We start from the raw sequence: 12,372 nt of genomic DNA on the forward strand, positions 1-12,372 counted from the left end.
TTCAAAAGCTTTTTCCTAATTTATAAGATACATTACACAGAAGTCTTCCTTGGGCTGCTTCAGTTATCTTTTATCTTGATTATGGTTGACATTTTTAGGGTACAAGGCACCCATTAGGAGGGTAATTTCATATTCTCTGTGAGGTGCTGCAGTTTGGCTCTGAATGATATCGGAGACAGTTTGAAGTCAGAGCACTATATTATTTTTCCATTGCAGCTACTGGATACCTCATGCAGCCTGATTAGTGCCATGAAGCTTTGAAAGACAAAACAGTGATGACAGAAAACATTATAATGCTTTACAGAGCAAAGGGCAGGATCAGGTTGTCAATCCACCTTCTTTATTTTTCCTGTAATTTCAGTTAAGATTTAATACAGTGCAAAAGATTATAAAACCTTCATTTGCTGGGAGAATCTGGGCGAGGGAAGGGTTGCATTGCTTGAATAACTCGCCTGCATGCCTGTTGTAGAAGAGCCCCCACCCAAGTGCCCCCAACTCATTTAGCTCTTGGGCACAGAGATTTGGATTTATTTGGGTGCAAAGTACCTTATTCTGCTTAGCCTTCCTGATATTTATGTACATTTAAGCAACCCTCCTGTATGCAGACTAGCTAACACATAAAATTCATTACTTAGCATCCCTCGTCTGGCTCTTCTGCTTATTAAAAATCAAGGCAGAAAAGGGAACGTAGGATTTTCCGCAACATTTTTTTACTTTCAAAAAACTTAATTGGATGCAGCTTTTCTTAGTTTAAAAGGAATAAAAGCAAGCTACAGTTTCAGTCATACTTTTTACCTTTAGGCAAACTCGCTGTAACTGCTGCTGAAATTAAATTAGGATCTATACTTTCTTCTGGAATCTTTCCAGCTCATCTTTAGATGAAACACATAGGATATGAAACAGAAGCTGAAAGCAAATATTGTTCCCAATTCTGTCTTTTCATGAATGTAACATGAAAAATTACATTCTACTATTGTGGTTAAGATACCTAATATTTATTCCACTATCGTCAGGTGTATAAAAACCCATCTGAAAATGTCTTCTAAATTACATTAACAGTTTGTCTTTCAGTCTAAATGGCTTTCTTATACCCTGTTCAGTACATGTCTGCAATCTGAATGAAGTTTAAAGTATTTTAAAGGCAGGGATAGGGAGCAGAATGAAGCCCCCATAATGGTCACACACAAGTATTGTTCTTGGATGTGATCCACCCAAGGTTACTGAGGGAGCTGGTGGATGCATTCACTGAGCCACATTCAATCATTTATCAGCAGTCCTGGCTCATTGGAGAGGTCACAGTTAACTGGAAGTTAGCAAATGTGATGCCTATCTCCAAGAAGGGCCAGGAGGACCCAGGGCACTAGTCTGACCTCAGAGCTGGGGGTGGTTATGGAGCAGATCATCTTGAGTGCCACCACACAGCATGTACTGGAAAACCAGGTGATCAGGCCCAGTCAACATGGGCTTATGAAAGCTAGTTCCTGCTTGACTAACCTGATCTCTTTCTATGACAAAATGACCTGCTTAATGGATGCAGGAAAAGCTGTGAATGTTGTTTACCTAGACTTTAGTAAAGCCTTTGACACCATTTCCCACAGCATTCTCCTGGGGAAACTGGCTGCTCGCAGCTTAGAGAAACGTACACTTTGCTGGGTGAAAATTCTGTCTGGAGAGCCAATTCCGAAGAGTGGCAGTGAATGGAGTTGGATCCAGTTGGCAGCTGGTCGCAAGGGGATCTGACTCACATGAAATAAGTTTAAAAAAAAAGGAGACTTATTTGGGAGTCCTATCTTAGGCACCTTTCCTGGCAATCTTGAATTGATTTTTTTTATGATTGATAAGAATTTTACGTTTATAAATTCTTCTCAAAGATGGAATTGCTTTCCCACAGACAGCACCAGGTGTGTGAGCAGGTGTTTGCAGAGGCAGACTGATGGTGATCCTTGGTGTGGGTCTGCTTTTGTCCTCCCGGGGAGCAGCAGAGTCCCATGACATTTTGATTCTGTAATCTTTCATCAGCCTGAATCCACTAGATTTTTGCAACAGAAAGAGCAAGGTTTCCAAAGGCAGGCTGGAGGTTATGGCAGCTGCATCCATACTGGCGGGGAGGTGAGACCACAAGGGTGCCTTTGTTCCATCCACCCTGGTTCCCATAGGAGGGTAACCTGGGGACTGGGGCAGTGTGGAAGGTCTAGCACACCCCTTTGGGTCCTTGTAGCGTGTGCACTTGCTCCCCAGCCAAAACATCCACCTTGTGCTTTGCTGGCTAGCATGCTGCAGCCACGTAGGCTGCCCCCTATTCAATGCACATGTTTTCCTGTTGGATCTGCATTAAAAACTGGAATCACACAGCTGTGTTTTAAGGAAGCAGAAGGAGCTGGAAACAAGCAAGGAGCCATTTCCAGGAGCCAAATCAGTCACAGCATAGCATCAACATCAGTTCTGAAAACTGGTACTGTGTCCCAGACCACTTTTTCAAAATCCCGAGCCATGGCATTCTTCATTTCATACCCTGTAACTGAACTGCTCAATTTCTGAAATGAAGACAGGAGTGAGAAAAGGAAGGCTTGTATCAATGGACCAGGGCTTCAGTTTGTTATGAATTAGCATTTTTCTATTAGCTAATTGATAGATTAGGCATTGGAAGCAAGCTGTGGAAATCCTTTTTTTGACAAAAGATGCTATAAAACTGTGATATGTGATTTTGTACTGCCAATTATTGTAAAAGCGAAATGCAAGATTTTATAATGGAGCCACTGCTTAATGTTGTTCTTTTTTTTTTCTTTTTCCCTTCAAATCAGATATTTATCTTTGAGAATAACATCTATTACTGTGCCCATGTGGGGAAACAAGCCATCCGAGTGGTCTCCACAGGAAAGGAAGGTGTTATTTTCAATGGGCTCAGCGACTGGCTGTACGAAGGTAGGACATGACATTTAGGGCAGCAGTTAGTTATGAGTTTAAGTCACACTCCACATTTACAGAACTGGCTGGAATTAAACCTTGGGAATCACATTTCTGGTGACTGGTGGACCACAGAGCTGAAAATCTGCTATTCTAACAGTTGTCTGAAGTGCTGGACTGGAAATAATGTGAAATGATGTAAGAATCCTGTTTTCAGGCTGTTTTTTCTTTCCTTTAGTCCAAAGGTAATAAATCACCAGACTTTAATGAACAGAGCTGCTTCATTATTTAATGGCACCTGCAATCATTCATAGACGTGCCATGATTTCAAATCACAGCAAAGGACAGAAGTGGGCAGGGAAAGGAGGTTTATATTAAAGGAAGACAGGGGAAACAATTTTACATGACCAGTTGTTTTCCAGAGCACAAGCTCAGCTCTGGAGGCTGCTCAGATCTTGCTACCTAAAAATTTTCTAAAAGCAGGCAGGTCCTCACAGTAATTGGCTTCTTTCTATTGAAAATTGACCTGTTGGGGTAGAGGGTCACCACTGGAGCACTGCTTTACTTTGGTCCTTTCAGCTGGCAAATGGCCATTTAGGTGTCTGTGAGCAGTTGCTTGCAGAATAATCTCACCTGCTCACTATCTTAGGAAAGGATCTCATCAATCCCCAGTTCTTTTGGTGATGTTACAGGCTTTGAAGCTAATATTTTATCAGAATTAAAGTTCCTTATATATGTATATAATTACATAACATGCACACAACATGCATGCCTCTCTCTGTTGCTGGCTAATGCTGCCAGCAGTTCCTTTTCACAAGGATCCTGGTTTTGGGACCCGTCACTGTCTCTTTCCTGTCACAGTTTCCCTCTAAAGTCACACTTTCTCCTGCAGGTGCCAGAACTGTCCAAAACTTTTCTTATCTCTATATAAAGAAGTGTCTAGATACATCTATTAACTGTGTCCTATAGGCTGCTCCCAGTTTCCTTGAGGCGTAATGGAACGGAATAGTTTGCAAAATGCTGTTTACCATTAATTGGTCTAAAAATATTAATCACTGCTGAAGTTACTCTGTATCACAGCTAAGCTGGGGCTGTTGGCCTCAAAAATGAGAGAATGAAATTAAATTGTGTTGCTTGCCACTCCAAGATAAGCTGGTCCCATAAATCATTGTACAAACTCATCAAACACATCAGCAGAAAAATCTGATAGTGTCTTAGATTACTTTTGATATTTAAATGTGTTTACACTGTACCGCAGAATATTTGCAGGTAAATGTCCTCTTTGTGAAGCACAGAAGTAACCAGAGGAGTGGCTAAGAAGTTACAAGATGCTTATTTTCTTTTATTTTTCATTATTTATCAATTTCATTGCTAAAGTTGTGGGCAGGGCTCTTTGTAGGTCAAATGTGCGTATAAGTATCTGTATTTTGCTGATTAACATCGTTTAGTACATGAGGTCTTCTTGTAGAGCCTCACACACAGCACCATGCTGAGAGGCGTTTGTCAAGCCAGTGAAATCCAAGCATGCCAGCAAGCCTGTGATGACACTTGTTTTGCTGACACATACTTTTATTCAATTACAGGATTGCTCAGGCAATTTCTTGGCTGGCATTGACTTTCAGGTTTGTCCTCTATAATGAACTTTCTTGGTAACTTTATGTTAATGTACTGGGAAAAGGAATGAATGTATGATCAAATAGAGCTAGACTGTGTGATCCAAGCTGCATCTCTTGCGCCATGTCAACTTGTGCAGTCCTGATGGAGGTAAATGTGGGACCAGAGTCAGGACTGAAGACTCATGGCAGATGCTTGAGCAAGCTGTGATGCCATGGGATCAGATGGACCTGCAATGTTCAAATGTCAGGTCTCTGCATGAATGGATAGATGAAGCAGGATCCCAGAAGAAACTGGAATTTCTCCCACCACTGGGAGATGGATGACACCTCCCTAGCAGAGGCCATGGGAATTCAGGCATCATTGTCAATGAGGCTGAAGTTTTACCATAGCAGCAGCTGGGGTGCTCTGTCAACAGACTGTTACTGGCACCTTTCTTTTTCCAAATTTTCTCCTTTTCATGGATGGCTGCTCTTCAGTGGGACAAATGGAACATTTTAAATCCAAATTTACCAGATCAGAGTTGCTTGAAATTTGGGCAAAGATTGAAATTTACTACCTCAGGGATATTTTCCCTCTTCCCCCATTACCACAGGCATTTGTAGATGTGTTTTTTCCATCTCCCTAATGGAGCTGGGTGGGATGCCCAGACCAATGTTTGTTTGCACTGCTGCCATCTCAGTGAGCTACCGGGATGGATGCTGAGCATATGTAGAAATCTCATTCCATCTGTGCAGCCATCTCCAGCAGATAGTCTGCAAAAGGAGCTGTGAGAAACGCTGAGACAGGATCACAGGGAGTTCAGCGCACTCCTCTTCCCTCGCATGCTCTTTTCATTGCTGAAGTTCACCACCTCCAGCAGTGGCAGCTGAGCCCTCCCCACAGCGCCTGCTGGGTTACTGTGACAGCTCACAGCCCAATTCTCGCTTCCCTTAAACACGCCACATAAAACCCCAAGAAAAACAACTTGGTGTTTTGAATTGAGGAAGCAAATTTTTAAGGTCTTTTACCATAATCTGCAAGAGCACATCCACAAAACTTCCCCCCCCCCTTTCCGAGAGCTGTTTCCACAGCACATTATGCAGATGGCAGTCCCAGCAGAGCCACTGTTTGGGGTAACTCCTAACACTTCATATGAATGGTAGACCCAGAGGGAATCACTTTTCTTCTGTCGTGTTTTTTGTCACGACAGAATAGATGTACTGTACTATTAATCACAGGTTTTTACTAAGTCTGGAAGCAGAGCAGATCTAGCGGAGATTTGACAGGCTTTTTGCCCTGGAAAAATGCAGAAGCTCATTTCAATTCAAGTTAAGCTCTGCTTTTGTAAATCTGCCAAAGGGGAAAAAATTCTTCAAGGTATTTATGCTGATCTGTAGACTTTTGATAATATAGTGAAAAACATTGCAAATCAATCAGAGCTTAATCTACTTAGTGCATTTAGCTGGAAGGTTATAGGTTGATACATAGATTACTGTAACATGGAGGCATAGATTAAACATGGGGCTTATTACTAAAATAAGTACTGACAATGTTTTCATAGTCTGACTTTACATTTTCAGAGCTGTGCCTGATAGATGCTTATACTAAAATGGAGTGATATCCTATAAAAGAGAGTTTAAAGTTCTGCAGCTGAAACCAGCTAAGCATTTAAATGCATAACACTACCAAAGAGTGTTTTATATTTCAGTTTGCTATGATTGCTATTGGTTTGAGAATATGTTATAGCAACAATGAGTCTTAAAGATAATTTTAAAACAAGTGGTGTTATAGCACAAAGTACTTTATACTTCCAGAGCGCTAGGATAAGAGCATGCATATGTACATTACATATATAGGACTTTAACAAAAGTAATGTACGTTTTTAAAAGTAAAGTGCAGATAAAATTCATTTTATTTAAACAATTTGTTAGAGCACTCTTCAAAAGAAATGTTTTCTGTCATGGTGTAATTAAAGTATCGTCATGTGTTACCAAGCACTTGGAGAGTGCTCAGGTGTTGTGAGAAAGGGTGACAAGGCGCTCTGCCAGAGGTCACCTGTGTGATGCTGCTTACTAGCAAAGACAAGGTTATGGTGTCCCCGTGTTGCAGTTTGGAAGCGCATTGGGTTTGGGACTGTGTGATGCTGAATCCTGGGGAATGGGGCAGGAGGATATCCCTCTGTGCTGGCATGCTGCTGCTAGACCAGGGACACCCCAGAAGAGTAATTTTGGGTCCCTTTACTTGGCTTTGCTGAGCAGGAGAGGGACCTTTTCTGGGCTGCACCATTATAGGCAAGTCTGTGTTCACAGATAAAGGTGAACAGCTTCTGGAGTTGTGGTCTGCTGTTAATTGCACACTTGGAAACCATGTGGATGTGGGATAGGGCACTTTGGTGTGTGCTCCTGTCATGGGTGGGAGCGGAAGGAAGGATTTTCACCTATAGATGGGCCTATCCCATCCATAGAGTTGAAAGCTGAGGGTTTTCCTTGTGGTTTTCTGCATGTGTCCTCAGATATAAGAATAGTCTCTTAGAAGCCATGTTGCAACTTGGTCTGCAGGACATATTTTGGGGTTTTAGGGACTTTGGTTCCAAAAGGAAGAGTTGTATGTGAGTTACTCCTTCATCTCATATCACTACCAGAACAGTGAAAAGGGCTTCTCCCGGAATTCTTTGAAGATCATCTCAAAGTGAGCACTCCATTCCAGTCTTAGTCCTGACACTGTGGTTGTAATGTCACATCTGGATATCTCATACTCACGTCAGAGAAAATCACATTGGCAGCTAAGCACCAAGCCTAGCTCAAATGGCACGCTTTGAAAACTCTTATGCAATATGAGCTGTATGCGTCCATCATTTAAAATTGATACTCTGCTCTGTTGAACTTAATGTACAGAGGTGTTTCTGTGCTTTATTTTTGGCTAGGGAGCAAGAGGAGCAGTGAGAAAATACTTCTTTCAGGGACGATTCGTATGCCTTATGCATCTTCATTGTGCCTGTGCCTTATGTTATCACCAAGAGATTCTCTTATGTGACTTCGCAGTGACACCTGGTGGGAGAGGCCAGGATGTCATCATCATTAAGACAATGAAACTGCAGAATTTTTTGCTGCAAGATCTAGTAAAGGCTCCAAATTCCCCCTCACATACAGTTTTCCAAAACTCTCATTCTGAGCTTATGGGAACTACACGTCCAAACCTACGGGCTGATTCATGCTAATGGTGTTTCTGTTCCTTTTCTAGACTTTATAAAGAGAGGAAAGAGAACACAGTAATAAAGAAAAATCTTTTCCCTAATTTAATCAGCATCTCACAGAAATCAAGAGGGTATATTTAGAGCATGTATGGATGGTCTCAGAAGTACAGTGCCTGGTAGCAGCTGCCAAATCAAGTAGCAATTATTTTGAGCACTATCTTTGATGCTTATAGTATTTGAAGCAAGTGAAGTAGGTATATTTCTTAAGTTTAGAAATATTAATCCTGGGACTCTGGAAGCGGTATTAATACTGGGAAAATGCTAGATAAGTCTGCCGGAGCAGTGCCTTGCCTAATTTGTCTGTAGACATCATTTTTCATGGTATAATATGAGAATGCTGAACTTATGCTTAGAAACAGGAACTTTGATGGTTGAATTATACCCAAATTTGAAAAGAGACATTCATAATGAGGCTGAAAACAAGTAAATCCTAAAATTCCTGTTCTGTTACCAGAGAAGGAGATGAGATATCCTAATATTTCACAGGGTAAGGCTAACCTTTCCCAGTAATTAGTAGCTCCAAGACCTGGTAGGGGAGAATGGTATGAAGAATTAGACTGAGTCATCATGGAATTTTTTAAGATACTCCAGATAAACAAATCTCTTGCCAAAAAAATGCTAAAGCCAGGGCTCCAGACTTTAAAAGGGGACAGCTTTGATGGGACTATAAATGAAGCCTCTTTGACAAGATATGTGAAAAGTCACTGGGACAGTGAATACATATTTTAATTTGGTTTTAAGAACTTCAGTATTTTTAGTCACAAAGAAGTATTTCATGGACATAGGTGAATGTGCAGTTCTACACATCTGCTATGGGGTAAATGGGGCTAAGGGAAACATTTGGAACTGGGAAAAAACATCAGATGCACCCCAAGACCAAAAATCACTAGTTTGTCCTCAAGTACGTGCTGATGTTATTCAGGGATGTTGTGGAAGCAGTGTAGAATTTGTTCCCTTATTTCTCTTCTTGTTTAGGTGAGGTAGCAAAGCCAGTGTGGTGCTTCAGTGACATTGTCACCATATAAAAATAGAAAGCTTTCCTCTGTTTTGCATACTGGGCATCATTCAATGTTGCCCATTCAGTACGTGTAGCTATTGTGCAGCATTCAGGGCCATACAATTCCCATTTAGCCATTATTTAGCTGCTTGTTGGAAATATAGATGACTATTTTTTGGTGCACCTTTATTTGCCTCCTCATTTATATCGAATGTGCATAAAATCTGGCCATTTCAGTTGCAGCCAAAGTAAGAATGAACAGCAGCTCTTGGCCTCAGCCAAGCATTTGAAGTGGGAATTTCCACTGTACATAATTTCCACTGTACGTAATTTTGTTGCAAGGATGGTGAACTAGATGCAACATTTTTTTGTCTTATTTATGTTAAAGCAGAAGACAAGAGCCTTAAATATCACCAGATCATGTCATGAAAGGCTTGGTACAAGTTCCCTCACCTTCTTGCTTTGGTCAGGGTTCCTCTGTCATGAGGAAGCCTGCATTATGGGTTGCATCACCAGAAAGAGACTGCTGGCCCTTCTCAGTTGGCTAAGGTCAGGGAAAATGGAACCATTTACAAAGCACATTATGAATGCCTGCCTAGAAATCAGCAAGCTCCTGAGAACTTTAAAATGCGCTGTTATCTGGACTGGCTTCAAAATGCGGCACCGCACCGTGATAAACCTTGCCAGCTCTAACCCAGTCTTTAACCTTCCCTTTCTGCAGAAGGTTGTTTGGAAAGGGGCTGCAAGCCAAACCCAACACCTGTCATCCTCTAATTTTTGGATCACCATCATTCAGGCTTTTGGAAGGAAAACACAATACTATTTACTGTGGTCAGTGTTCTCCTTGGGGCCGTGGAAGGAAGCCAGTGTCCATCCTGATCTCACTGGTCAGGCAGCAGCTGCCGAGTCTTAAGTCAAGAAGTATCCAGCAAGTGAAGTTGTTTGTGTTTGCCCTGAACCCCTGGTAGGTACCTGAAAATAGATATTGTATCACCAAATGAAGTATTTCCAAAAAGTGGCATATTTAAAGTTGCGTAACAGAGCTATTAGGGTTTTCTGCTTGTACATGAGTTCTATTTCTCTGCACCAAATTCATTACAGTAGCCTTGGGTAAAATATTCTATCAGAAATCTGTGTCCCCATTTTCTGATTATGCTGGTATTTTTAATAACTAATTAGTATACTAGCACTTTAAATATTGCATAGATTTTGACCTATGCCATGCTTAGCTGCAGTCTGAAATAACTTAGCTGAAATAACTCCATGGAAACTAATAGTGGTGCTCTGGATCTGCACCATGGTGCTGATTGCGAGGGTCTTGCTTTATGCCCACTATCAGGGTTGCAAAAGAAGTATCTTAAACTGTTGTTTTTCTGAGAAAAAAAGAAAAAAAGTGTCAATATTAAAAAGTATTTGCACATTCACTCCAATTTGTGATCTGTTTTTCCTCCATGAAATCAAACCTGTGGTTTGATATGATAAAAAACGGAGAATACATTTAGGTGATCAGTTTTACTGCAGATAAAACAAAAATCCATCCTTTCTGTGTGAGTGCAATTGAGCTTGGGGTCTGTGACACATGTAAGAGTCTTCCAGGCTGTAGCTAGCCTCTTTGTCTCACTGCTCCTTGGCCTGAATAAAGAATATCTGCCACAAGGAATAAAAAGGCAAAAATAAACGTACTGTGTCTGAATTAGAACAAGTGAAAGCTACATGAAAGGGGTGCAAATTCTGCTGAGATGTGTGATTCTCACTAGACAGTTGGGCTATCCATTGTATAGTAGTAGGGAAATCAAAAGAATATCAGAAATAATGACAGAAGTCAGCTCATAATTTGTGAATGTCAGCTCTCCTAATGGGGAAAAAAAATACCTAAACCAAAAAAAATATTACAAATACTACAGCTCCAAATCTAATACCAGCTGCAAACAGTCAGAGGTCAGAGAGGGTCTTTGGCTGGAGGAGCAGAGGAGGTAATGACCTGTGAAATGCAAGGGTGAGTTACTGCCGAGGGCTGGCTGGGGACAAGGGATGCCCCTGAAGAGCTGGAGTCTACTGTTTCCTCCAGGAGAACAGGCAGGAGGTTAAACCTTTGTACATGGAAAACAACCTTCAATATTCCAAACTGTGCCGCGTGTGCTTGACATTGCATGAGGCATGAGAAACAGCGTGCTCAGATCCCGGTACTGGGAAAACAAAACGAGCTTCTCACACCAGAGATTCGAGTTACCTGCTCTCCACTGAAGCTCAGACCTTTAATATATGAGGGCTGTGCATGTTACAGTACAAACTCTTCTTCAGACTGGGTCATAGAAGCCCAGTGGTGACTATGGTGTTGATACCAACCAGGACATGGAGGTGACTCTACCTGGATTTTGCTCTGCATCAGGAGAACTGAAGAATTAGAACAGATCTTTAAAGTGATCATATTGACATACTGTCGGTTTCTAAAAGGTAAAGCATCCAGGGATTGTATCACCCTCAGCACTCAGTTTATGTTCCTGTAAGTAGCTACCATATGGCGTAGCTTCTGCACCAGCTGTTTTCCAGTCTTCAATGGGTACAGGTCTACAGGGGAAACTATGCCACAGAGTTAGAAGTAATTAGAAAAGTGGAAGAAAATGGCATATTTTAAAGATGATCTTAAAACTTTCAGAGGGATAAGTAGTAAAATACAAGTGGCCAGGAATGCATTGGCTATGGTGTGCTCTGTTGGGGACACCAGGTGCCTGCGAATGCAATATGCTGGCAACAGGACAGGTTGCAGAGGTTACAGCTGCTCCTCGTGTGCAGTGATACAGCCAGGATGGGACAGACAGAAGGAACCACATCCAGGTGGATGGCAGAAACCTTTAATCACATTCTGGCCTGCTGGGATGTGGGCTGAAGACTGCAAGGACTGAGCAATGCTGTAACCAATAAATGTTTTCTTCAAATCCATGGCAAACATGGAGTAGAGTGATGCATCACAAGCTGTTTCATTGCCCACCGAGGCAGAGCTAGACAATAGCTTCTGCAGCAGAGATAAGATTGAGGAATAAACCAGTGTGTCTATGTCTGCTCAGGTCTGCAGCCTCCAACAAGAACAGCACCAACTGCTTGTTTTCCCCAGCCTCTTTACCTGCTTTCCCCTCTTTCCATTGCAAACTGGGTTTCCTGCTTGGAGAAATATTTCCATGGCACAGCTGGGTCATGTAGAGCTGGATTTGATGCGGTTCTTCCCAGTTCTACAGAGTAGTTAGCCATTTCTGTGTTTACCTGTGTCATCTTGGTCCTGAATGATCCCACTTTCAGCCAGCTTGTGCTACCAGCTCGACAAGCTGTTACTTTCATACCAGAAAATTATGATTAGACTACTTTGGGGGTTTGGGGTTTTTTTTTGTTTGTTTGTTTTTGTTTTTGTTGTTTTTGTTTTTTTTTTAATAATGACTGAAAATCTTTTGTGCCTTATTCTCCATTCATAAAAAAACCATTTAAGACCATAAAAGTTCTTGCATGTCACTCTGCAGTGGAAAATTGGTCTATTGGTTTTAGTCACATCAAAGAGTATGGCAATACAAAGTGCTGCTAAGGCCTAAATACTGTAATTTGTTCATAATTATTTAAAATGCTTCTTACTGTC

General features: G+C 41.5%; 1 protein-coding gene across 5 annotated transcripts in view; it reads left to right on the top strand.

Annotated features, from left to right (window-relative positions):
* DPP6 (dipeptidyl peptidase like 6) overlaps positions 1–12,372 on the top strand; it is a 559,516-nt gene that overhangs the window by 468,589 nt on the left and 78,555 nt on the right. For all 5 annotated transcript variants that reach the window (XM_061349178.1, XM_061349196.1, XM_061349169.1 and 2 more), the window contains exon 8: positions 2,802–2,922. In XM_061349178.1, coding sequence (XP_061205162.1) covers positions 2,802–2,922 — 121 coding nt within the window. The remainder of the gene's footprint in view (positions 1–2,801; positions 2,923–12,372) is intronic.

The sequence above is a fragment of the Neopsephotus bourkii genome, unplaced genomic scaffold (assembly GCF_033783945.1).
Source record: "Neopsephotus bourkii isolate Nb327-2 ecotype Australia unplaced genomic scaffold, CSIRO-AGI_Nbou_v1 NB_53, whole genome shotgun sequence".
Lineage (NCBI taxonomy): Eukaryota > Metazoa > Chordata > Aves > Psittaciformes > Psittacidae > Neopsephotus > Neopsephotus bourkii.